The sequence below is a fragment of the Hippoglossus hippoglossus genome, chromosome 20 (assembly GCF_009819705.1).
Source record: "Hippoglossus hippoglossus isolate fHipHip1 chromosome 20, fHipHip1.pri, whole genome shotgun sequence".
NCBI lineage: Eukaryota > Metazoa > Chordata > Actinopteri > Pleuronectiformes > Pleuronectidae > Hippoglossus > Hippoglossus hippoglossus.
In genome coordinates, this window is record NC_047170.1 from 15,446,631 (window position 1) to 15,473,046 (window position 26,416).

Sequence of the window (26,416 nt, forward strand, 5' to 3'; positions counted from 1 at the left end):
CCCGGCGGGGCTGCGCATTGGCTCTGATCAATGGTCCAGGGTGACCGGTCCAGGTGTCTCCGTCCCTTTCACTCTCTGGTGCTTTGTGTGAGCGTGTTGGACAAAAACTCAGACCCCCCCCCCCCCCGGCGGCTGCCAGCTGAGGACGAACCACCTGTGTTTGCAGTGTCATTGAGACCTTATGGTCCCGGCTGCACTCGCTCTGCAGAGTCAACGCTCTCATTTGCAAATCTGCAGCTAAAAATAGGATTTGATTTTGGTTTGCTTTGGTATAAATACTCAACCTTGTGTCCTAACAAGCTTGTTTGTATACAACTGTTGTTTTCACAAATACAGTTTGTATTTCTGTTACGTAGGAAGCACTACATGTACGTCCTGCTCATCACCCACAGGCAGGGGGTCGGAGAGGATGCAGGAGGTTTGACCTTGACACCAGTTTCTCATCCTTAGTCCCGTGATGAGGTTACACAACTTCGACCGTAACACATTAATACATTCAATTGCAATGTTTGTGTTCCTAAAAACTTTGCTTCAAATAAAAAACAGGAATAATTATTCTTTAAATAATAAAATAACAACATGGCTTATACTTTATTATGCTTATATCAATTCTTATTATAATGCTTATTATGATCATTTCCAAAAGACTAAGTGCAGACGAACATTGTTCCTTCATGGTTTCCATCGTGTTGTTGTGTTACTCTGGAACGATCTGCTGCTTCCTTCTTCAGAGCACAGCTTCATCCAGCGCCTCATATAATTTGACTTTTGCACACAGGGACTTTCAATCTCGTCTTTTATCTCCCTTTTAAAACCGCATCGCTGTTCCGATCTTTTGTCCTGCCCCCGCGTTTGTCCTTGAAGTCAGACCCAAAACCTTTTCTCGCCGCTCACGACAAAAGGTTACTTAGGACACTTGATGGTTTTTTAGGAGCATTGTGAGATTCGTGCAGGAATGAGGCAGGTCGGTGATAAACCAGAAGATTTAAGGCGCTGAACAGAGCGGAATGTTCTGGTATTTGTGCATAAAACAAAAACAATGTGTGCATGTTGTCTTCACCTGCGTCTCTGAACCCATCGCATATAATCAAAGCAACATTCGCAAATTCAGACTCTGAACCAAAACTCTAAACTCACACACTGCTTGTTTGCTCCGTCTCCATTGAAGTTCACAGTGTGTCCATTATCAGTGTATTGTCTGTCTGTGTGTGTGAAGCATGATTGTTTTGGTTCACGGAGAAACTTTGTTGAGTGAGCGTGTCCCTCGGACGAGCAGGGCGCCTCCCCGGGTCCTCGTCTGCTGCACTCTGTGTGTGCATGGACTCAGTCACACGCCCATCCCTCTGTCTGAGTTTGGAGTTGTGCACCTACTAATAGACCCTTGAACTTCACACACATCCAACACGCACAGACACACACAAACAGCCAGAAACCACCAGGTGTTGCTCCTCTTTTTGCTGCCACTGAGTGTGTCGACTCTAATCGGACAACCTTCGAATCCTCACCAATTCTCAGGAAGCCGGTCGGATTCCCCGGAGCCAATGAGATGCCGGCGAGGCAGATGGACATGAGAGAGCCCCAATCAGATCCCACGCTCGGATCCAAGTAGGAGTTTATTCTGCTGCATGTCAGTTTTCTTACGTTTGATGACTCTGGCCTGGTAGTTTCACCCGAGCCCAGCACTCCCTGAATGAGTGGTTTTGGCCGAACGTACGTGCGGGCCTAGAAGATGACTCCATAACATGTAGTGGTGCATGCTTTGGACTGGAGCATGGCATGATGGGAACGGTTTACTTGAAGCTAGAGCATTAAGAACATGTAGAATCCAGAATCTGAAGTCCCTTTTTAAATGAAATGGAGATTGTTGTGATGCAGGTTTGTGTTTCCCTTTGCACTGCACCCCCGGATCTTTCAATTTTCCTTGCAGCAGGCTTGTTCCAGTATTTGGCATGCTGATAAAAACATCCTGCTCCACAGATCAGTGCAGTGCTCCGTGGTAGAACATTTCTCCACACTGCAAAAGAAAAATCCCCCTTCTACAAACAAGCAAATTATTCTGTGATTTAGAAGAATATCGCTGCTGTCAAATAGATTCGGAGGAAATTATGTTATTTACAGTGAGATGATGGAAATGTAGAAAAGAGTGCAAAGCTCCTCCAAGGCTAAACATTTTCTTTTACCAGGTCCTGATTATTATGTGGATCTGCATTAAATTATATAACGACAGAAAGATCTCATGAATATGTATAATTTAAAGAAATAATCTCGCAATAATGAGACATTAAACATTTATTTTAATTTCCTGAATCCTTACGAAAAATCTTTTTTCTGTTACTGTATATAAAATACAATCTAAAATTGGAATGCGATAAAAGATTTGTCCATAGACTGTATATAAAGATGGATGATATGACTGCTCCCCAAAAGTGAAGCCAAATCGACTCAAGCGCCACCTGGTGGCTGGCTGCTGTAGAGGTCATAAACCTGCCTTCTTATGGGACATGGGCCAAACTAAAAAGTCAAAGTTCACATCAAATACATTTTAGGCAGTTGTTATCAGACTGACGTGTGTTCATTCAAGTTTTCAATTTTTCATTAAGTTTCTTTTGATTAGTTATTTGATGCTATGAAAATGGGGTGAAACAAACTACTGAGTCTGGTTCCAAAAAGACGGCAGCGTTTATATCCAGGATATTTAGCTTCATTTCTGGACAGTAAGAGGAAGTGAAGACGTGTCGTCCATCTTAATACACAGTCTGTGTATCTGACCTTTAAATTAGCAGTTTGACATTTTGAGTCATTCATAAATTTGCTTCCTTACCAAGAGTTGGATGAGACGCTTGATACCACTCTCATGTCGGTATGGTTATATTATCTTGTTGTTTTTTCTTTTCTACAAACTTGTAGTTATTGTTAGAAGACAAAATCTGAAAAAGTTTTGAACCATTCCTTGAAATCACTTGGAAAAAAGCAACCAATCTTTAGTAATTCACTATAAATATGCTCATCATTTCTGTGAATGCAGCTAAATTTAGTCAATAAAAACAGGAGCACAGCCAAGGATCAAAAACTCCCTCTGCTTATTTACACCTTTCAAAGCTTCACCAGAGAAGATCATTTCTCTTTGATTAGAAAAACAAGATTAAATCTTCCAAAAATACATAATTCAGACTTTCTTTGTAATCTCTCTTTTTGCAGTGTGGTGCCATCTAGTTTTTTTTTAGACCGTGTCCTTCTGCAGGCACCAAGAAAAGAGCACATGCATGAATTTACACGGGTGCTCCACATATCACAGATAAATAAATAAATATATTCTAATTAGAAATTTAAAAAGGAAAAGAAAACTGAAGTGACGACAAAGGCAAACAACTCGGTACAGATCGTTCAACTGTTCTTATTCCCTCATCGGTAAGTATACGACCCAAAAAAAACACGGTGTCAGTAAATACGTGTTGTCAGACAGCAGGACATGCCTGTGATTCATGAATGAAAAAATCCACACACACACCCACACACACACACACACACACACACACACACACACACACACACACACACACTGTATATTCTCCTCTGTGATACTTTTGAAAACTAAAAACGCCGTAACGCACCTGTCACCTTCTACATCCTGCTGCAGCGGCCCCAGTGAATCTATACCGTGTGTGTGTGTGTGTGTGTGTGTGTGTGTGTGTGTGTGTGTGTGTGTGTGTGTGTGTGTGTGTGTGTGTGTGTGTGTGTGTGTGTGTGTGTGTGTGTGTGTGTGTGTGTGTGTGTGTGTGTGTGTGTGTGTGTGTGTGTGTGTAATACATTTCAAGCAAAAGATGTGCGATGTGGCACTTTTTTGGCTGTCGGATCGCTCTCGCTCTCCAGGTGGACCGCTGCATCTCAGAGAACACATAAAGACAACACACACACACACACACACACACAGCTGGGACGCCGGGGTGCTGGATATGGCCCAGCATTTTAGCAGATGGCCTGGGTGCTACGCTATCAGTCACCATAGTAACATGCTCTCTTTTTCCTCTTTCCCTCTGTCTTTCTCTCCCTCTCTCCAGTGCTAAGAGAAGGAAAATGGCAGACAAGATTCTTCCGCAAAGGGTGAGGCTGCATATTTTTTACCTTTGTTGCTGTGTGTGTGTGTGTGTGTGTGTGTGCGAATGTGTGTGTGTTATTATCTTTTGTGCACAGAACAGATGAATCCTGGCCAGGGTTTTGATGTCAGAGGCTCTTGGAAGGCGCAGAGGGCCAGATGATTCTGTGCTATTTCCAATTGAAAAGAGGGAGGATGAGGGGAGGCTTCAGCAGGTTCTGGGGTTTCGTCCTCAGGGTTTCATTCTGTTATTTGTAAGGTGACTCTTTGATTTAAATTGGAACAGTCATGCGAAACCACAAGTAGGAGCGAAAAGGCGACAGAATCACCACATTTCCACAGGTGAGTCTATGCCGACTGAGGTTTGATTCTCACCCAGTGGTCTCAGCTTGTGGCCCCGAGCCACGCCGTAACCTCACCACGTCCTGGCGAGCTCACCGAGGGCTGGAACCGCGGAGGTCTGGAGACTGCGAGCGTCTGGACTCAGGTCTTATCCCCCAGCCCAGACAGGGAGATTGTGGCACAGCCATGGCCGGGGCGCCACTCCACAATAATGAGTCAGGGACAGGGAATGTCTGCCACACTCCTCCGTCTGCTCGGCACCTCAGCCACGGTGAAAGGCGGTGGGATTCAGATAGAGGTGGAATGAGAGGCAACAATGAAAGCAGCCATTTAGAAAGAAACATGAAAAAGGAAAGATAGAGGGAGGGAGGGAGGGAGGAGAAGGAGCGAGGCGCAGGAGTGTGCAAAGTCTGGGAAGCAGCAGCCCTTGAAGCTCTGAGGACTTTTATCGGCACAACCTACACCTCGTTTTATCCCACTGGGTCTCCGGGATGGTGTGGAGCACCATATTAATGATGAGCAGCAGCACAGGGACATTTCCACTGATGTCCTCGTTCTATACGTGCAAGAATAATACGATTTGGGAAATAAATTAGTTTTATACGTAGAAAATATTAAAGCAAATCAAAGGTTATACTTCTCTGTGCTTTAATCATTTTGAATATGAATAATCTCATGAGGCTTTTTTTTTATGAGGACATGGTATAAATCTCTACGCCACCATGGTCCCTGAAGTTTAACTAACACCAAGGTGATGTTATGCAGCTAAAACTTTATTCAAAACCTCTAAACTTCTGATCCCAAACATTCAAAAAAACACCCAATACTTTAAGTCAGGCTGAATTTTTTAATGTTGAAGTAGATGTGATGGTGCAGCTATAAAAACATGATAGGATTTGAATATCTCATTAGTTTTAACCTTTAGTTATTGACAAGATGGTTTTTCATCAGCAAAGGTGGTGAACACAACATTTCCCATGATCCCATGCGGCTTCAGGATGTCATCAAACTAGATTGAGAGGCCCCTAGTGGCCGAAGTTACATATCGTACATTTAATTATTGGCTGTGCTACTTTGAATAAAGCCTTACAGCTACTTAGAGGTAAAGTCACAGGAAACTTAATGTACGCAGCTAAAATGTCCTTGAAACAGGAGAGTGGACCCCCCCCCCCCCCAGCACCAAGGCAGGACACAGCTAATCCACTTAAGCCCTTCAGAGATATTCCAATGATATATTTGAAGAAAATCTGACTTCTTAATCCACCGCGTTGTCCGTCTATAGATTTTAATGTCAGCGTGTCCTCTCTCCCTCACTGAGCAGATCCGTGAGCTGGTGCCGGAGTCTCAGGCCTACATGGACCTGCTGGCCTTCGAGCGCAAGCTGGACCAGACCATCATGCGCAAACGTGTGGACATCCAGGAGGCGCTGAAGAGACCAATGAAGGTTAGGACAAAAAATCATGCCCCACGAGGACACACTGCCACAAGGGAATGTTTCTTTGTCTCATTAAAGCACAGAGAGACTCATTTGACTTCATCGCTCAGTGGTTCAGGTTTCTGTGACATGTATTTTATCCCAAGATTTGGTGAAATGCCCCTTTTAAACGATGGATTTTCAATATGCCCTTGTGTCAGCAGCAAAAGCGTAAACTGAGGCTTTACATTTCCAACACCTTCAACCCCGCCAGACCCGACGCCGATGACTCAGATGGCAGCATTGCATCTTGGGAGCTGCGAGTTGAGGGGAAGTTGCTCGATGATGTGAGTTTCATTTGTTATTTCACGCCTGTATTTAAAACACGGTTTGTTTCATAGCCTTTTTAAACACGACATAAAAATATAGTTTTCTGCTTCAGGGTCTTATGTCGAGTCATCTCTGGCAGATTAATTCCGTTTGAGGGAAATAGTTGTTGAAGTAACCGACATCATAATGTTTCCGTTTAGAAATAAAAAGTTTGCCGCACTTTGATCCGGGAGCTGCTCCGGGTCGTTTTTGTGCCGCAGTCACGACGGGGCTCAAACAACTCTGAGCTGAAAAGTATTTCCTGGCTCTGAATTTAAAATGATGATGTGAAAAGTGGTTTTGTAGGGAGTGAGGATGCAGCATGAAAAAAAACAAAAACACAGAGTGATCATACATTTGCGCTGTAAGCGTTGCTTCAAAAAGCCGCCTGTGATGCTCTCAGCAGTCTGGGGCAAGGCCGTCATTTCACAGCGGTAGGAAGCGTTTAAGTTTCACAAACCACAAATATTTCTGGTCGAGCTCGGGGGAAGTGGACCCTGAGAATGCCTACTGTCTCACTTTCCGTCTGATCTCGCTCTGCCTCTTGTGGGTTTCTGATTAGTTATGTTGCCAGAAGCAAATACACGAAGACAAGTGTTTTACATATGTGGTTAAACAGAGTTCTGTGTGTATCTCATTTTAGACATTTACTGACCACGTCTGTCTCTCTGTTCTGCAGCCGGGGAAGCAGAAGAAGAAGTTCTCTTCCTTTTTTAAGAGCCTGGTGATCGAGCTGGACAAAGACCTGTACGGTCCTGACAACCACTTGGTCGAGGTCAGTTCCAACATGGCTGCACAGAGGAAGACGCCCACGCACCCACATCTCCTCAACCTTTAACCTGCTCCGACCACAGGGCTGCAGACATTTGAGCTCTTATCATGACGGCTCTTTGGTTTCCATGTATCTAATTTTATACTTTTAGGCTTAATTTCATTGGAAGAGCAAAGAGGCGGACGGGAAATAATGGGGGGGGGGGGGGGGAGTACAAGTACGACATGCAGCAAAGGTCCACAGCTGGAATCAAACCATCGACGCTATGTGGCCACCAGAGCTCGCACCAATTTCCTGCTTTCAGTCACAAAACTAATTTTTTGCTCCAACACAGCTGAACTGAGGCTCTCCGAGGGCGCAATGCTAAAGGAAGTGGGAAAAAAGAATCCTGCATCTGCCCCTTAATGAAAACTGCTCCTAAAGTTAATGGGTTCTTCCCCGTCTCAAACAGACCTACGGCTCTGAAAACAATAGAAAGGCACATGAAACCACATCGAAATCCACCAGATCCAGATTTCTTATTGGATCTGCACCAAATTATTATTGAATTACGAGTTAAAGGTTTATGGTTTTTCGTCTTCACAGAGAAAAAGAGTTTTCAGATCCATTGCTGAGGGAGTTACAAATATAACCGTGTAAAAATGTTCTTATTCGTACTTTGGTAAAAAGCATCAGCAAAATCGAAGTAACGTATAAAAATGTCTCGTCCATCTCATCATTCTTTCTTTCTTTCCTCTCGAGCCTTAAACACTAATTTAAATGAAAATACGTCCTCCTTTGAATTGTAGTGCAGCAGAGACATAACGAGGGTCTTTGACGACCTCCTCCTCAAATGGTTATTTAGTGATGTCTGCTTAACGCCACAATCAGCCAAACCCGACGCGCTCCCCTTTGTCTCCCAGTTGGATGAAGTAAATTAACAATAAACCAGAATGAGAGGGTGAACCGTCCTCTCTTTTCTTTAATAAATAGATTTTTCTGCAACAACAGAGAGGAGAGTTTTTTTATATCAGCGTTGCAAGGTTGTTTTAACATGCAGGTTTGAGAGCCGGAGAAAACAAGTGCGTACTTATTAAAAACAACCATAAGCCGCCCTTGACTTTATATCTTCGCAAAATGGGTTGACTTAAAAAAAAAAAAGAAAAACTCCCTTTAGCAGTTGCAGAGGGAAAATTATGACTTCTCAAGGTTCCTCTTTTTAAGAGCATATTTGAGTTAGGCACTCAGGTGCTTCACTCTGAATGATTTTCCATCAAAAGAATTTTTTCTCTGCCTTGAGGTACAATCACTACTTAATCTGTTATGAGTCAGCTGAAGAGCTGAAGGAAAACATTACTGTGTATTGTGTGCCGAGCGGCTGCCGCCCACCGCGCTCGATGTGCTGTTTAAAGTGCTTCGCTTCTCGCATTGCTGAGCAGTTAAGATAAAATGGAGATGTAAATAAGACGGATAAGGAGGAGGTCCTGGAAGACACAAGACACAAAGACACATTCTTGTTTTCCGCCAGGCTGCTCTTTGGTTTAGCTGTGAAATCAGGTGTCTGCTGATGGTGTTGATCCTGACTGAGATAACGTTCAGCTGCTGGTTAACCTTCGTGGTTTTCTCAGCACACGTCGCTAGTTACGCAGAAATCTTCCTCGCCCCAAACCACAGAGAAAGCTGAAGTATGAGATCCAGATGAGCTCGATCCAGGTGCATTGAAATGTCTTTCTTTTCATTTGCACATTTGTTGATGCTCCACTTCCTGACAGCCTCATCACGTTTTCTTTAAAACCTCTAAAACTTCTTATATAATAATATATATTAAGAAATAATCACAATTAAAGTGAAAACATCCTTAGTTATTGACATTGTTCAACCCTTTGCAGGATTAACAACCATGTTAGCTGCTCGGTGAGGCCCAGTGGAGCGTTGAGTTTTAATTCTAACATCAGCAGCCTAAGAATTAACAATATTAACTTGCTGATGTTTAACATGAGCATCGTCTTAGTGTAGCATGTCGGCACTACACTCTTTGGCCTGATGGTGGTGCTAGAGGATCACCAAGGCCGTTACAGTGCATCCTGAGGAGACGTGGACGTCTGACACAAACCTCATGACAACTCATCCTGTAGTTGTCGAGACATTAAAGCCTCGAGGTGGAGAAAAAGACTTATTCTTGTGTGAAATAATTAAAACTGTTATGATTAATAGATTGTGAAATGAACATTCAGCCGGCTGAGTTTGAGGTGTGTAGTAAACATGTGGTGTTATGTGTGTGTGTGCATGTGTGTCTCCTACAGTGGCACCGCACGCCCACCACCCAGGAGACGGACGGCTTCCAGGTGAAGAGGCCCGGAGACGTGAGCGTGCGCTGCACTCTGCTGCTGATGCTTGACTACCAGGTGAGGGCGACACCTCACTGTCCAGGAACTCCTCTGTCACAACTCTGTGACTTCTCCATGACACCACAACTGAAAACCACCGCTCTGCAGAAACATTTCAGAATCCACTTCACAGCTCGATATCTGTTCCCATGTGATGGAGCCGATGTGAAGGCTCTTTGTGATGCAATGTTATCGTGTCCCACAGCCTCCGCAGTTCAAGCTGGACCCGCGCCTGGCTCGCCTGCTCGGCATTCACACTCAGACCCGCTCCTGCATCATCCAGGCTCTGTGGCAGTACGTCAAGACCAACAAGCTGCAGGACTCCCACGACAAGGAGTACATCAACTGTGACAAGTACTTCCAACAGGTACGGGGCTGTCGCTGGGCTACAACTCGAATATTAGAATCAGTGTGGCTAGAAAATATGATTTAACTTTCACATTTTTCTGCAGATTTTTGACTGCCCGCGGCTGAAGTTCTCCGAGATCCCCCAGCGTCTCACCAACCTCCTTCTGCCCCCGGACCCCATCGTCATCAACCACGTTATCAGGTACAGATTCCTGCTGTTGTACTGTGTGAACCTCATCTAACAAGAAAACTGTCATTTAGATTTAAAAATCTCCTTTTCCAGAGGCGCTCTGCTCAGATAGGCTGTAATAACAAGGAGTCAAAGTATGTAGACGTATTTAAAAAGAAGAGTTTAACTTAAGAGTTTGTTTTATACATATTTCTTTGTATTAGTCCTTTGCCTTTTGTGTCATATTGAAATTCTGAAGTTTTTGGGGAGACCTTTTTTTCCTGACGTCAGGGTCAAGCTATTGAATATATTCAATTCAACGGCTATTCACAGAATCTTAAACCATCAAACTTTTGTTATAATTAAATGTTTGCTCAAGCTTTTTATTATATTTTTTCTTAGACATTTAATATTTTTAGTCTGAAATAAAATGTTATAAATCTAAAAAACGAAAAATCTGAAGGTGAAGCTTTAAGGAATTATTTGAAGTTTTCTTTTCAGGCTCATTGCTGATTTTCTGAAAACCCATCCTGTCTGCCACTTCTGCATAAATAAATGTTTAACAGTTTAAGGTTTGATCCATTAATCTCTGTTTCCTTTTCCACCCCTGCCAGCGTGGACCCCAATGACCAGAAGAAGACGGCGTGCTACGACATCGACGTGGAGGTGGAGGACCCCCTGAAGGGCCAGATGAGCAGCTTCCTCCTCTCCACCGCCAACCAGCAGGAAATCGCCTCACTCGACAACAAGGTGAGATCAGCGGCGTCACACACACACACACACACACACACACACACACACACACACACCTCTGAATCCATTATTGTGTTACTTGGATGCTGTAAATCTCGCAGAGGTGATAATTAAGCTGCCTCCTGGGAACAGACACATTTTATGACGGCAGGATGTTGTGGTGCTGCTGGTGTAGAGACACACTTTTTCATTAACGATATAACACGTAACAATTTTCTTCATGTTTCAGATCCACGAGACCATTGAGTCCATCAACCAGCTGAAGATCCAGAGGGACTTCATGCTCAGCTTCTCCAGAGATCCCAAGGGCTACATCCAGGACTGGCTCAAATCTCAGAGCAGGGACTTAAAGGTTCGAAAGCTGCTATTTGTATTTGTACACAAAGACAGACACACACTGCCGCTCGTCGCACAACTTAAATTCCCTCGGAAACAATAGGAAAATAGCAAAATAGCAGGTTTTAGAGGGAGGATTGATTCAAAGTGATGATTCCATTGTTCCACCTGCAAGTCGATATACTTCATGTTAGTCTTAAAATGAATGCTTGTGCCTTGTCACTTCCTGTAGCTAATGACAGACGTGGTGGGGAACCCTGAGGAGGAGAGGAGGTCTGCGTTCTACCACGAGCCTTGGTCTCAGGAGGCCGTGAGCCGCTATTTCTACTGCAAGGTGAGGAGACGGCCCCTCGGCGTCTTTGAACTCCTCTAATTCTTCCTCTAGATGCAGAGGACAGGTCATATATCCACGTTTTTCTCTCTCTCTCTCCCTGACAGATCCAGCAGAGGAGGCAGGAGCTGGAACAGGCCTTAGCTGTCCGCAACACCTAAACCAAGGCCCTCCTGCACCTCTGCATCTGATTTCAGAGCCGTGTGTGTGTGTGTGTGTCTGTGTGTGTGTGTGTGTGTGTGTGTGTGTGTGAGGCCATCGCTGTAGTCTGCTGAAACCTAATACCTCTCAAAGTGTCAGTAACTTAAAACAAACGCAGCCTTTGTCTTTGTGATAGCGATTACATTTTTTTAAGGGTTTTGAAAAGGAAATTGGAAATTTGAGGGGGGTTTCCACAAGCCGGCAGCGATGTGCATGAATGGAAGACAGACCTCCGACGCTCGTCCGCTGCGTTCGTGTCTTCTGTTTTTATTTTTTTTGTGCAGAGCCGTGAGGACACCGTTGCTAATCGCATGTTTTTAGCCGTCAGAGGTCGACATCCTCCGTCTCACTGCCGGATAAACGACGCTCCTCATCATCACTCTCTCTCCGCTTTGTAAATACTAGCAAAACCCCCCCCCCCCCCCCCCCCCCCCACCACCACCACCACCACCACCACCACACCGTCTCTCCCTGTCTAGTCAAACTCACCTGACTGCTCTGGTCCTCAGAAGAGCTCGGACCTGGTGTCACCTTTTTATTTTCTTAATCATTTTTTCGGGGAGGTTTGATCGTCGGTGCGACCGTGTGTGGTTTTTTTCATTTGTTCTCATGAGGAGAGTGTTTGTGGAAACACTGAGGAGTAACTACACCAGCAAAGTGGAGGTGGGACACATTGGGTGGTTGCAGGGAATCAATGATATCGATAAACCTGAGATTTTCATTTTCAGGTTTGAAGGAATCAGTTTGACGACAGCCAACGTGTCTCACTTAAGTCTTATTCGCCGGTAAACTGATTTTTCTTTTTACGGCGATTCCTACGACAGTATTAGATGAGTTAACTGTGAGTATTATCACACGAGCAGATCCAAGTCTGTGTTTTAATGAAGGACAAAACAAGTATTGATCATTGTCACAATATCTTTTCTTCCCTTAAGCAAAACAAGATGTTCCTTGTACATGTTGACACTCACTGCCTCTTCCTCGTGTCGTATTGTTTGGCCAGTTAATGGTTTGAAGGTTTTACCAAAGGTTGCAACGAGAGGAAGAGAAACTGAAACGGAAAATGGACAAAAATCCAGATCTGGTTTTTAGTTGAAATTGCAAACGGGAAGAAAAACTCTTTGGGTGGGTTGGTCTTAAATGTTCTTTATAAACAAACTCAGTAGAGCTTGTACCTCCGCCAAGGCCCAAAAGAGCCTTTCAATTAAATCAAGCTGCACCAAATTTCACACGCTCATAGTTATTAGTCCTTAAATGTGCCTGATTATTTTCATCAAGATCCATGAATTATTCCCTGGGAAATAGATGATGTTAAAGAAAATGGGGGGGGAATCCTGAATCTCTCTGTCCAGATTCGCACTGAAATTGAATGGCTTTCTTCTTGGCTCAGGTCCCATCCTTCCACCAAGTCGCATGGAAATCCATTCAGTAGTTTTGTTCTGCAGAGATGACTTCCTTGGCGGAGGGAACACTAATTGCAATAAACACTTAAAAAGCCCCGGTTTGAAGCTTTGTCCATTTCTACACTTTTTTATTGTTACATGAATATCTTTTTTTTGTTTTCTAGAGATGTGAATGTAAATAAGTTGTTTTCCCTGCAGAGGGCCGACTGTACAGTCCACGACAGATTATGTGTTTGGTTTGTTTTGGGGGGGGTTCTGGGATGGATGTGGCGGGAGGCGGGCGGGTTGAGTTACATGGTGCAGGATGGGAGCTCCATGAGTTTTGAATTAGTAGAGCAGGAATGTTAGCGTTCCTCTGTGTCCCCTCTCGGGTCGGGGTGGTTTATTTTAGGTCCATCATGTTTATCGTGGGAGCTGAGGGAGACCTCCCTCGCTCTCGACCCCATCCGTTAGCTGTAACACACGATATAATCCACACCACCTCATGTTACACTTCTTTTTCTAACACTACACTCGGCTTGTACGTATACATGGTCAGATGGAGGATTTCTTCTCAGCAGTCAGTTTCTAGCTGGAACCCTTTTCTGGGTTTCTTTGCACTGTGCTGTAACTGTTTAGTTTTTTTTTTAATCCCAGCAAACAAAAACGTGATTGGACGATTTCACAAAGACCTATGCATGCTCCGTTCACTAATACAGCTGATGGGACGGTTTGTGTACATATATGGAAAAGGAAGCTGGCATAGCCGTCTGTGTGAAGACTCGTTGAAATGCCTTCTGGGAAACTTTTTTGCCAAAAATGATGTGCCCTACCAGCAACTAACTGTAGGTGTGATTTTACTTTCTCGTCTGTGTTTTTTGTTACTAGGTCTAAGTTATATTAACTGCACTCGTTAGAGGAGGAACAGTAGTCGGTGGTAGTATTTTAGTCCTGTGTCGAACCCAGAGTGACTTTTCTTTGTATGGCCAGGGCATTCACATTGTCGTCACTGAATCACTAGCACCTTCCTGTGGAGGAAAGTCGCAGCTGCAGCTCCCCGGCAGTGAGCAGCACAGTACCAGGCTCTTATCTGACTCACCATGACTACTGTGTCTCCTGTTACTGAAGCCTGGTGACCTGTCGACATGTCCCCCTGCATGTGTTCCCTCTCTCTGTTTACACTGAGGGTCACCGACAGGATGATTAGGGTATACACACGCATAACACTGTTTATCAGTAAAGAGCAGAACTTGTTTGGTGATTTACAAAAGACGAAGAGGAGGAAAACAAAAAAAAAAGAAGGGAAAACAGCTGTGATACTGCGAGACAGCCTGGATGTAAATAAAGAAGCGCTTGCCAAAGTTTGTAAATGCCATGATATCTGAAGGTGTCTTTTTTTTTTTTGTCCTCATCACCTCCATGGGAACAAGAAGTGATTTTTACTGTGTTGTGCTCTGCTGCAAAATATGTAAACATTAACATATTAAAGCTCAATGCATACAGAAATTAAAATGTATTCATATCCTCTGAGGAAACAGTCCTTCAATGTCGCTGAGATGTAAAGTCATTGCCTCAGACATGTGCAACTAGAGCTCTCAGTAGTTTTAACTTTTACTTTTGTTTCTACCTTTTTACAGCAGTGGGATGTAACCAAGTACATTTACTTTGTTACTGTACCTGAGTATATTTTCAGATTATCTGTACTTAAGTCAAGTAGATTTATTTTAATGTACTTTTTACTTGTGCTCCACTACATATATGAGCAAATATGTTTACTTTTTACTCCACTATGTTTATGCAATGCATGAGAAGCCGCCGCCGAGGCTCAACCATAATGAAGCAAGACTGTTGCATCAGAGAGTAGCCTTCACTCAGAAAGTACTTTTTTAATATTCTACATATATTCAAAAACAAGTACTCACATTTACTTAAGTAAGTAAAGTGGGAAAGAAAGAGGAAACATTCTCCATATTCATACAAATAATTGTGCTCACTGCTACATAGCCCTTCTTTAAAAGAACTCTCACACTATGTAAGTGCTGGTGATGCATTCAAGCTCATTGGTGGAGGGTTAAACTTTCTGCATCAGTAAGAGGCCAACAGGCGTTTTATTGTTCAGCCGTCTCACCACAAGGAAGCAGGTGGAGGCCTTTTCACTGGGAACTGCAGCCGGGCTGTACAAACGCTGACTGCAGTCGAGCCTCAGAAAGAGCCTCTTTCACTCGGCTGCTCCGCCATTCTCCTGAGCCCACACCCCTCACATGAGGGGCCAGCTGGGGGGGGGGCCAATCGGAGAGGAGGAGGAGGAGGAGAGGGCTGTGTGAAGAGAGCCATTCAGCTTGTTCAACCATCTCGCTGCGGAGGTTAACCACCACCCCAGCACAGCTTGGACCAGGTAGACGCGGCCCTCCCTCTGGGCACTGGGTTCACTTCTCTCTCCCCAAAGACACATGTTGTCCAAAAAACCCAGGGAGGCCCGGGGAGGGGTGGAGAATTACTGCCTGACTGTGGGAGGACGAGGTGGGGGGGGCGGCTGCTTTGGAACAAACTGTTCACTGCCTCCGGGCGCCGCATTCAAGCTTTCATGCAAACTGGGAAGAATTAATTCTATGAGAAGAAAACTTTCTGAACATGAGCTTTGAATCATTAGTGACCAACACAGATCCTCTAAACAGTGACCTTTCTGTCTCATGAGACTGAAACCAATCATTTTGGTGAAAACTCTGTGGAATGAATGAAGAAACAACTCACAGCGGCAATAACACTCTTTAATAATAATACCTCTTTAAAAAAAAAAAAAAAAGAACATATCTTAAAATAAAGGCAGCTTCAGCTTGTTCCAGTATTATTTTTCAACATCTTCCCAAAAGAAGATTTGTGGCTCAAGTGTGTTTTTCCTCAAATAATTATTAAGAAATTAAGTCTTTTTTTTTTATTAACTTATTTTTCATATATATTCAATGGAGTGTAAATATTGTTCTTCAGCTCCAGTTAGAACAGCAACGGTGCTATTGACTGTTCTGTCTGTGTCCTCGATCGGGGAGCGAGATGTGAGGAGAATCTTTGATGAGTCATATTTCCTCTAGACGTGACAGATTCCTCGATATAGACTCATAAGTCAGATTTGACACCTTTGAGCTCAGCACCAGCACACGTTCGCTCGGTCAGAGTCCACGCACGAGACGGTTCCGTTTGAATGAGTGACAACTTCAGTGTGTGGATCATAAAAGTACCGTGTTAAAATTCACATTATTCTGCGTGACTTTCCTTTCCTCGAGGCAGAGAGTGTGTGTTAGAGGTTCAACGCTCTCGAAGTACCACAACGTACCAGAGGTCCCAGTGAGATCTAGGTGCTGTTGGCCTGCTCTTGTTCAAACAGCGCCATGGCGAGATGCGAGCGTGACCCCAGACCCTCCAGGTTGCTGAGCACGCAGCGGTGGTAGATGTCCTCACTGAACCGCGGGTTGCACGCTCGTCGTACGTATTTCTGGATGAGCGCCGGCTCCACGGCTCTAAACACATGTAAGCCCGAGTAGCGAACAAATATGTCGTACACGTCCATGCTTTCCAGCAGCTCCTCGTTGTCTAAGATGTCGGCAGCCATCTTGGTCCGTGCGGTCATGTAATCCGCATTGTAAAAGCAGGCCTCGTCAAAGACATGGCGGTCGAAGTGGCCGTCCCTCAGCGACTCGGAGGCGAAAGAAGAAGAGGCAGCGGAGGGCTGCTGGTCGCGGTAGACGACGGCGGGGCTGTACTCCTGGAAGTGGATCGGGAAGAACACCTGCCAGTTGCTGATGGCGTTCATTCTGCAGCGATTCAGGAAGTCCGCGTTGACTTCCGTCCACACGCTGGACAGGAAGAACAGTGTGTCCACCGGATGCTTCTTGGAGATGATGTCCATCAGCTTCACCTGTGAGGGCACCTCCGTCTTCACACTTATCCAGGGAATCTTCACGTCGCCGTAGCGTTTCTCCACCTCCCCGATCATGGCCTTGATGCCGGCGAACACGTCCGTCTGGCTGACTCGCTGCGCGTCAAACGGATCGTATATGAACAGGAACGTGAGCAAAACGTTATCGTGGGTGTCGAGAGTGTTCATCACATACATGTCGAGGAAGTTGCTGACATAATCCTGATCCTGGGCGGTGACGGGTAGGATGACCTGCACCCGTGTGGCCTCCGTCACATAAGGCATGGGGATTATCTCCACTGCACTGAGGGGCCGCAGCAGGTTGACCCGTTTTACAATGACTTGACTGTGGCCTTTCTGGGTATAGGCCTCCAGAGCCAGGTCCAGCATGTACTCCATACCGCGCGTGGGGTCAAAGCGCCGGTACCCGTTGAGAAGACGGCGTTTGCGGAAGCGTAGCTGTGGCTGGTAGCGTTCGTTCAGGCGCTCCACCGCGATCTCCAGAACGGCGCTTACATCCGCGCGGTCCGCCCCTCTCATCTCACACTTTGGAGCGCTGTCGACGCACAAGTAAATGTGCTCCTCTGTGAAGTACTCCCAGTTGATCACCTCAAAACGGGTTCTTGGCTTGAAGGGAGGGTTGATTCCTATTGGCCACGTGACTCCGGCCTTTCCCTCTGGCGTCCGCTCACTCAGGTTGTTGATCTGCATCTGAAGAGTACACACAGAAATCTGTCATACCAAAGCTGAGAAGGATCCGTTAAATAACAACATGACTTTCTCTGTGGTGTAACGTATATTTATAATCAAGTCAAAACAGCCCTAATTACCATTATTATCATCAGCAGATACTATATTTACACAATAAAGCTTCTTCAGCAGATCATAGTCACAATAACATGCCACAGAAATTTTAAATGTCATGTTCCAGCAAAACGCTGTATTCTTTGTTTTGGGCTTTCTGACAATAATTGCACCAGTCAGCAGTTTCAGCAATGATTCACATCGGGTTTGGTGAAGAGAACAAACATTACACCGTGACACAGAACTCATCCCTGTGGGAGCTCACTGGATTCTGTCCCATCAGATAAGTTAAAGTGAAAAAAGCAGAGCAGTGTATTACCAACCTGGAGCTGTTCGATCTGTAGGTACGTCCATTCCAGCTCGATCTGGCTGAAGCGTTTGTGCAGGCGGTACATGAGATTCGGTTCTGATACAGGATGCACTGTGAAGGCGTTTTTAAACTGGGTACTGTCTTCTCGCTCCGGATCGGCGTTTTTCCCCAGTTCAAAGTAGCGGTAGGTCATCTCCTGTGAGCCACACAAACATTGACGGAGAACAAGAAGCGTTACAATGGATATTCAGCGTCAGAAGCACTTTAAACTTCTAATAACACTCTTCTTATATGTATAATTTGAAGGTTTTCTTTACCCGGTGCACTTCCACGCAGCTGAGACCCAGGTAGTCAATGATGCAGCGGCCCAGCCACTCATCAGGTCTCACGCTGAGGATGTCATTACGGCATGTGTCGAGATGGGGCTGCAGGCGGGCCAGCAGACTGCGAGACAGCAGATAGCCGTAACCCCCGTGGCAGTAGCGTGCCTTCTCCTCCCCACCGATGAACTCCTCCGCCCGGCCCATGTACAGGTCCTGACCTGCACTGAGGTGGCCCACGAGCTCAGACAGACGGTCTGCCTGCAGGTAAGTGTCATCCTGGGCTAAGAGGAACCAGTCGTAGTCTGAGCCGTAGTGCTGGTGGAGGTGACGCACCGTCTCGTACATCAACCACACCGGGCGGTCGTCGCCGTGGGCCACCACCGTCATGCCGTGAGGCACCTTGGGGCTGCGCAGACCCGTGAAGAAAAAGGTGCGGTGGAAGTGGTGGGCGACCGTACGGTTCACCGCCACGGCCAGCGTGTTCAGCGTGGCCCGAGAGGTCAGCACGCCCACCAGCAGGCGCTCCCTGATGCCCAGTTCAGTGTGGATGTATCGGGTTCTGGAGAGGAGGGGAAAAGACACAGAAATGGAAACAACAAAAATGAGAAAATAAAAGCACAAACATAATGAAGGTGACAGGATGCCCCTCATAACACTCATCTCGTTTCATTAATCAAACTTGTTGTTCGAGGTTCTACAACGATTTAAAGACAAAAAACGGTCTGAACTTTTTGCAGTGAACCTTCAGCTGAAACAGACTTTTCACACAGCTCTTTATAACCTAATGGAGAATATGGTTCTGCTCATTCATGAGGTGTTTATGAAGGAAACACGACCCCCCTTCACTCACCTGAGGACTTTCTTGTGCGGCTTGTTCGGGTCCTTGTGATAGGGCACAATGCGGGGCTGGATGTCCTCGTCTCCGGCCTCATCCCTGGACACCCCCTGGCTGTCCCCTCTGCCCTGGAAGAGCCTCCGTTGCCCAGCTCGTCCCTGCACGAGTCGTCGGCGTCCCCCTGCGTCCCAGGACACCATCAGCAGACTGAGGCTGCACCCCAGGGACAGCCCCAGGATGAGGGGCAGCGCAGGCCTGAACAGGGCCAGCAACGAGGACAGACGCATATCTGGGCTCCGCTTGATGAGGCTGCTCTGGAAAATATGTGCTGCCTGCGAGTCTGTGTGCAGAGCATGTGAGGAGGTGTCAGGTTTCCTGTGCTAGCGTAGCACGTTTGAATGGAAACATGTCAGGAGAAGCTCACGGAATCACCCATATTGTTTTTTATTATCCTTATCGTCTCCTCCTGTGAGTTTCTAATCTTCTGATGAGAGGTTATCTGAACACATCCCAGAGCTGACGTTTAGAAGACGATGCTCTCCAGCCTCACAGTCTCAGATACCAGAGTAAAAGGTGATGCTAAGTTCTTCTTTAACCTAGTTTCCCCCTTTTTTAAACAACAGGAATGCCTGTAGCACGACAACCATTAGCGTTTAATACGACTTCCCTGTTGTCTAATAAACGAACTAGTCATACATCAATGTTGTCAAGCTAACGCCACGTTAATTAGCTTAACCAATGTTTTTTTGGGGACTAGCTACTTCTGAAGTGAGCTAACTAACGTAGCTGAGACGTAGATGTGTCACCAGGTGAGGGTTAACCACTAGTTAACTGTCACCTACGGTTTAGTTAGCGTTACAGAATAACAAGTTAAATGAGTGACAGAGGTGTCGTTAGTGGAGTTTAAAACCCTCAAAAGGTGAAACAAACACCGAGGAGCGGGCTAGCATGTTAGCATCGTTGTTGTCCGTCGCTTCTCAGTCCATCTCCGCCGACGGCTTGAGGGTAAAGATCCCAGTTTGAGTCGCTGGTTCCGGTAAAGAGTCGCGAAGCGGAGCCGTGGGGGAGTCGTCCATTTTCTTACTTGACTTCCTCAAAAAAAAAAAAACTCATCACACACACGCACGGAGGAGAAATAACGTCCCTCATCATCCTCATCATCAGCTTCGTCATCATCACTGACTGACTGAGGCTCTGCTGCAGCATCACTCCAGCTGGCCCCCCCTCTCTCAGAATAAGAGCACCACTATAACTATAAACAGAGGAAATAACACATTTATATAATTGTTATTCACTTCAGCTGTAATTGAAACGGAGGAAATTAACAATATATAGTTTATTGACCTGATAAAAGTAGAGAGAAATGCAACAGATCCCACATCCAGTATAATCTACAAAAAGTGATGAGAAACTTATTTAATCTCACCCCTTCTCCACATGTCATTAATTATTAATAATCATCTTGTACTTAACCAGCTTCCTATACATCTATAAATATGTTGTTTACCTGTGCTCTATATTGTATATAATGCACAACACATATATGTAATAATAAATACAATATAAATAATACACATAAGCTATATATTTCCATACATATATACAAACTCATACATCTACATACCCAAAATCAAAAATAGACAAATTTGCATTGTTATTTATAGCAAAAAAGAGTGGAAGATAAATGAAGGAACAATAAACATTAAGTGAACAAAATAAAAGTAGTGATTGTCACATCCTCTGCACCTTGTGAACAAACATATCTTTGTACTTTATTTTGAACTGGGTTGTGTTGGGACATTGTTTTTACTCCACATTCAAACTGTTCCACAGGTTGAGATCGAGATGCCTGAGTTAAAGTGTTTTTATTGATTATAAACTTCAAGTGCTGCACATTTTACAACATATCATGATCAGGTTTATGAACTTAGTGGAAAAGTTGCATTGGAGGAAGATGAAATATCGAGTCCCAGTCAGTCACAACATTATTTTATGAATTAAATCTCGTTGTAAATGTCCAGTTTGCTGCAGTGCTGTGGGAAGGGGAGGCGCCCGGGATCCTCACCGCCCCTCGGCCCCTTATATGGTCCGTCTGCCGGTTCGACGTGCGGCTACATCCACCCGGCGAAAAGTGGACACGAGACGTCGGTGTGCTCCGGAGACCAGAGACTCATTGAACAGGTAATTCAGGCGTTAATGGCGACTGACAGCGGCGGCTCGAACGAATAACACCCGCCGGTCGTTGCGGGATTACACGCGGGTTCGATAAATGTGATTGCCGCTGAATTAGCCGCGTTTCGGGAGCCGGCCGGTCGAAGCCGGGCGGGCCTCGCGTCAAGCTAGCTCCGGCGGCGCGGGGCCTGGTAGTTGAAGCTAACCACCGTTGTTAGCTTAGCCGGAAAAGCTAACCCGGGGCAATTTTAGTGGCGGGGGGGGGAATGGACGTGGTGTACATTGTCGCGTGTGACACCGAGGCTCAGCGCGTGGGCCACGGTGTCCCGGTATCATCACCGGCTCACTTCCTAAAAGTGACATGGTTTGATGCTGATGTTAGCGGGGTTTAGCGGCTCCGTGTAGCCGCTAGCAGCCGGGCCAGCAGAGCCCCAGCGTGCGAGCAGGTGGGACCGAGAGGCACTCGAGAGGGAAATGCGGTCATGGTTAGCGTCACCGTTATCCCCGGCTCTCCGGCGGCCACCATTGTTAATCGCGTTAGGCCTTTTGCTGTTAACACCGGTCCCCCTTTTCCCTTGAAATTGAGCTGTACGCGTTAACCGGTAAGTGTTTCCCCCCGTCGACGTCAGCATCCGCCAACGATTAGTCATTTCCACCCTGACTCATACTCTGATCCGATTTGACTGGAGCGATCAGAGGCATCGCGTTATGGTGAAATCCTCGCGCGCATCCTCGAGAGTCTGTCTCCCCTTTCACAACATGGCGATGTGAGGGCAGTTACGATTTGAGTCCTCTTGTGTTTTGTTTGAATAGCCCTGAACAACCATGCCATCCGACTTGGCCAAGAAGAAGGCAGCGAAGAAGAAGGAGGCCGCCAAAGGCCGACAGCGCACCAAGAAATCTGATGAGCTCGATGAGGCTGGTGAACAACCAGAGCCCCAGAGTAACGGAGCTCAGAGCAATGGTGAGAGGACCGATCTGAATACACACAGTTTTATCTCGACAGCCCCTTTCTGAGAGGCACTCTGGCACACCACACTTTGAGGCAGATGTGGAGAGTAAACTCTGAATCAATGTTTTTTTGTTTCGACAGGTATCGCGTGTTTGACTAAGGAGCTCGACGAGTTCGAGCTCATGAAGACGGAGGCGCGGGCGGTGACGGGCGTTCTGGCCTCTCACCCCAACAGCACTGATGTCCACGTTGCCAGCCTGTCGCTCACCTTCCACGGGCAGGAGCTGCTCTCAGACACCGATCTGGAGCTCAACTCCGGCAGACGCTACGGCCTCCTCGGACTTAACGGCACAGGTAATTGATTTATGTGGCAGAGGATGTTTCCAATCAGTTGTGTATCTCCTGTGTTTCAGGATGGTCTCCCTGAGTTGACATTAAGCACCAGCAGTTGTCCCAAAGAAAGATTTTTGTGACCGCTAGTAATATTATTTTTATTCTGTTCAGGAAAATCCATGCTGTTGTCAGCCATCGGGCTTCGTGAGATTCCCATTCCCGAGCACATCGATATTTACCACTTGACCCGGGAGATGCCCCCCAGTGAGAAGACGGCTCTGGAGTGTGTAATGGAGGTGGATGAACAGAGGATTATGCTGGAGAAGGAGGCAGAGAGACTTGGCGCTGAGGACGGTGAGGGCACACGCAAAACAACTTGGCCTGAGCAAACAGACATGCAGCAAAGAAACTTATTTCACAACGGTCTTGCATATACTTGTGTAGCTAAATGAAATCCATAGTAAATGTATCTCTTTTCCTTCACAGCCGAGTGTGAGAAGCTGATGGAGCTGTATGAGCGTCTTGAGGAGCTGGATGCAGACAAGGCAGAGATGCGCGCCTCACGGATCCTCCACGGTTTGGGTTTCACCGCTGCTATGCAGCAGAAGAAAATGAAGGACTTCAGTGGAGGATGGAGGATGCGTGTTGCTCTGTCCAGGTAAAGACCACGAGCTTCTGTGGCATCGTATGTGAGCTACTTTGTGTCAAGTGCAGCTAAATGTGCTCTTAGCAGAGCTGCATCTGGCACCAACCTCATTTAATTCAGAATGTTCCTGTTTTGCTCTCAAATCAAGACGGTTTTCTGAGCGACACTGGACGCTAACACAGGTGTCCGTCACACATTTATGGTAACACCCATGGAAGAGAAGTAGCCCATATATGGACACACATTTTCTCGTATTTGCATTAGAACCAAATTATTCAAGATTGAAATTAAAGAGCTGTTGCTTATACATTAAGTTTCTGTGACATTTTCTGTAATTTAAACTAAAATAAGTATCCACTGTTTTTACAGAGCTCTGTTTATCAAGCCCTTCATGTTGTTGCTGGATGAGCCCACTAACCACTTGGACCTGGATGCTTGTGTGTGGCTGGAAGAGGAGCTCAAGACGTAAGTTAACTTATTTCATTGCTGTATTAGTCCAAACAGTTATGTACATATATGATGAATGTGCGGAGATGTGTATTAACACAACCTGTTGGTTCTTGTCAGGTTCAAGCGAATCCTTGTGCTCATCTCACACTCTCAAGACTTCCTGAATGGTGTGTGCACCAACATCATTCACCTACATCAGAGAAAACTGAAATACTACACGGTAAGATCCCTTGCTGGTGTCTTAAAGTAAAATCAAGAAAGTTTGGCATCATCGGAAAGGTGTTGGACGTATCCTGAACTGAAATGCCTCCTGCGATTTCCTCCTGCTAAATAAGGAAACCAGGGGTAGGCTGTTGCTAATTCTGTGTGTGGGAAGACCCGTTGGATGACCGTGCCAATCTATTTTTAACTTCAGGGTAACTATGACCAGTATACGAAGACCAGAGAGGAGCTGGAGGAGAATCAGATGAAGCGCTTCAACTGGGAACAGGACCAGATAACACACATGAAGGTAAAAAAAGATAATCCATTACTACGTGGTGCCAGTAATCATATTGTACAGTACTGAATACATTTTTAGAATATGCATAATTAATCCTATTAACAGAAAAAGGACACAGGTGCCATTTCGCACTACAAAACCCATTCTTAGCCATTATTGTGGCTATTGAGGCAGTTAAGTTAATTTGATCAGCTGACAGGGTGTAGGCTCCAGCAAACGCGACACTAACAATTTGCTGGGGAAAACACAGCCAGTGACTCATCTTGTTTTCTAAGCAGTGGCTTCAAACAATCATCTCGCAGCTGATTCAATCAAGATGTGCACTCATTGTTCTGTTTACACCTCTCCTCCAGAATTACATAGCCAGGTTTGGTCACGGTTCTGCGAAACTGGCACGACAGGCACAGAGCAAAGAGAAGACTCTGCAGAAGATGGTGGCGTCAGGCTTGACTGAAAAAGTCGTGAGTGACAAGGTACGGTGCTGGTTTACTGGTAGGCTCGTAATGGTGGTTAGCAAACCACCTCATTAAAGACGAGCAGTGGTTTTGACCTGGTGACACTCACTGGGTGGGGCGTTCACTTTTGATACTAATACCTCTCTTCCCCTTCTGCAGACTCTGACGTTTTGTTTTCCCGCCTGTGGGAAGATTCCTCCTCCTGTTATCATGGTTCAGAATGTGAGCTTCAAGTACAGTGACAACACAGTGAGTACGCTTCATATCACAGCATGAACACAGCTGAATTCAGTTATTTCTCAGTCTCACTCATCTGTTGATGTTTCCTGCAGCCGTACATATATAAAGACCTGGAGTTTGGTATTGACTTGGACACCCGAGTGGCTCTGGTGGGGCCCAATGGAGCAGGAAAGTCAACGCTACTGAAGCTGCTGATGGGAGAGGTTGGTACAAAACGCATCCCCAGGACCCTGCAACAACTTCCTGTTTTCAGAGTGAAAATATTTAATATTTTTCCTCTTTGTAGCTCCTACCCTCCGACGGCATGATCCGCAAACATTCTCACGTCAAGATTGGCAGATATCATCAGGTAAATGCACTTGAACGCTGCAGTGCACAAGTTCATCTGAATCATCGCATTTCACAGCATGTCGCACCTTGAAAAGTAGCACGTACACTCAAATTGACGGTTTCCCACATTTCTGCCTTCGGTTACAGCATCTGACAGAGCAGCTGGAGCTGGACCTGTCTCCTCTGGACTACATGATGAAGTGTTATCCTGCTATCAAAGAAAAGGAGGAGATGAGGAAGATCATTGGTCGCTACGGCCTGACGGGAAAACAGCAGGTGGGAATAGGATTTTCCACATGATGCCTGATTCAAAAAGTGTGACTTTACTCTTTGGCTTTTTGGTCTTTGCGCTGAATTGACTCCTGAAGTGTTTTCCAGGTCAGTCCAATCCGGAACCTGTCCGACGGTCAGAAGTGTCGCGTGTGTTTTGCCTGGCTGGCGCAGCAGACCCCTCATTTGCTGTTCCTTGACGAGCCAACCAATCACTTGGATATCGAGACCATTGACGCATTGGCAGAGGCCATCAATGAGTTTGACGGCGGCACGATGCTGGTTAGCCACGACTTCAGGCTAATTCAGCAGGTACGCATTCATTTGATGGATTCATGGGATGTTTGGTTTGAAACGGAGCTGTGAAGTTGAGCCGTTATTTATAACATTTTGATCTTTCCTTCAGGTGGCGCAGGAGATCTGGGTGTGCGAGAATCAGACCATCACAAAGTGGAACAGGGACATCCTGGCATACAAGGAGCACTTGAAATCAAAGATCGAAAAGCAAGCACACGACATCTAATTCAACATCACACTGAGCCACTCCTTTATCTTGTATAACGACCCATAGGCTCACAACGGGATGAGCCGGATTTGCATCGCAGGAAATCTCCCAACGACAAGAACTGAAACAATCTCTTTATGCATCTTCTCAGACGCGTCTCTTGAACATGTTGTACTGTATTTCCATCTCGGTTTCGACAGTGCTGCATCGTGCTACACCAACCCTCTCCCCCCTTCACCTCAGGCTGCACTCTGATTGGCTGATTCACCTGAAGCATCTCAGTGCATTTTGGAATGCATTCCATTGTGCTGTGTTGATAGAAAAGTTTTATTTTTTCCAAATGTTCTGTTTTATCCCATCACGTATGCAGCAGCTTTTATGATATTTAAAAGTTGACTTATTATTATTTTATTTTTTTCCCTCCGTGTAGAAGCAGTTCTGCCTTATTTAACAATGTAATGCAATAAAGAGTTTGTCAGAATAAACGAACATAAAAACAGCAC

At 45.6% G+C, this 26,416-nt stretch overlaps 3 protein-coding genes across 10 annotated transcripts in view; 2 read left to right on the forward strand and 1 right to left on the reverse strand.

Moving 5' to 3' along the window:
• Positions 1 to 14,165, forward strand: part of smarcd3b (SWI/SNF related, matrix associated, actin dependent regulator of chromatin, subfamily d, member 3b) — a 36,113-nt gene extending 21,948 nt beyond the window's left edge. For 2 of the 6 annotated variants that reach the window (XM_034572826.1, XM_034572824.1), the window contains exons 3-14: positions 1,516 to 1,605; positions 4,059 to 4,101; positions 5,757 to 5,879; positions 6,071 to 6,196; positions 6,898 to 6,993; positions 9,273 to 9,374; positions 9,562 to 9,723; positions 9,809 to 9,906; positions 10,488 to 10,623; positions 10,856 to 10,978; positions 11,195 to 11,296; positions 11,401 to 14,165. In XM_034572826.1, the coding sequence (XP_034428717.1) occupies positions 1,516 to 1,605; positions 4,059 to 4,101; positions 5,757 to 5,879; positions 6,071 to 6,196; positions 6,898 to 6,993; positions 9,273 to 9,374; positions 9,562 to 9,723; positions 9,809 to 9,906; positions 10,488 to 10,623; positions 10,856 to 10,978; positions 11,195 to 11,296; positions 11,401 to 11,454 (1,255 nt within the window). In that variant the 3' untranslated portion in view covers positions 11,455 to 14,165. The remainder of the gene's footprint in view (positions 1 to 1,515; positions 1,606 to 4,058; positions 4,102 to 5,756; positions 5,880 to 6,070; positions 6,197 to 6,897; positions 6,994 to 9,272; positions 9,375 to 9,561; positions 9,724 to 9,808; positions 9,907 to 10,487; positions 10,624 to 10,855; positions 10,979 to 11,194; positions 11,297 to 11,400) is intronic. The other 4 variants (XM_034572829.1, XM_034572827.1, XM_034572825.1 and 1 more) reach the window with 3 other exon arrangements.
• A 1,892-nt stretch (positions 14,166 to 16,057) lies between these two features.
• Positions 16,058 to 19,654, reverse strand: chpf2 (chondroitin polymerizing factor 2). Its single transcript, XM_034572819.1, is given in 6 exon segments — positions 16,058 to 17,497; positions 17,914 to 18,096; positions 18,218 to 18,782; positions 19,074 to 19,194; positions 19,197 to 19,245; positions 19,247 to 19,654. Coding segments are annotated over 6 exon segments (2,292 nt in total). The 5' UTR covers positions 19,346 to 19,654; the 3' UTR covers positions 16,058 to 16,222.
• A 1,448-nt stretch (positions 19,655 to 21,102) lies between these two features.
• Positions 21,103 to 26,415, forward strand: abcf2b (ATP-binding cassette, sub-family F (GCN20), member 2b). Of its 3 annotated transcripts, none has more exons than XM_034572821.1 (15): positions 21,103 to 21,239; positions 22,044 to 22,197; positions 22,335 to 22,536; positions 22,687 to 22,869; positions 23,002 to 23,173; positions 23,531 to 23,626; positions 23,729 to 23,831; positions 24,027 to 24,122; positions 24,467 to 24,586; positions 24,728 to 24,817; positions 24,901 to 25,011; positions 25,095 to 25,157; positions 25,286 to 25,414; positions 25,517 to 25,720; positions 25,815 to 26,415. In XM_034572821.1, the coding sequence occupies exons 1-15, from the start codon at positions 21,142 to 21,144 to the stop codon at positions 25,929 to 25,931; spliced, it is 1,938 nt and encodes a 645-aa protein (XP_034428712.1). In that variant the 5' UTR covers positions 21,103 to 21,141; the 3' UTR covers positions 25,932 to 26,415. The 3 variants fall into 3 exon arrangements, with proteins under 3 accessions (XP_034428712.1, XP_034428713.1, XP_034428714.1); XM_034572822.1 differs by having other exon boundaries at positions 21,111 to 21,239; positions 22,044 to 22,194; positions 22,324 to 22,536; positions 25,815 to 26,410; XM_034572823.1 differs by lacking the exon at positions 21,103 to 21,239 and having other exon boundaries at positions 22,044 to 22,194; positions 22,324 to 22,536.
• The last annotated feature ends 1 nt before the right edge of the window (position 26,416 follows it).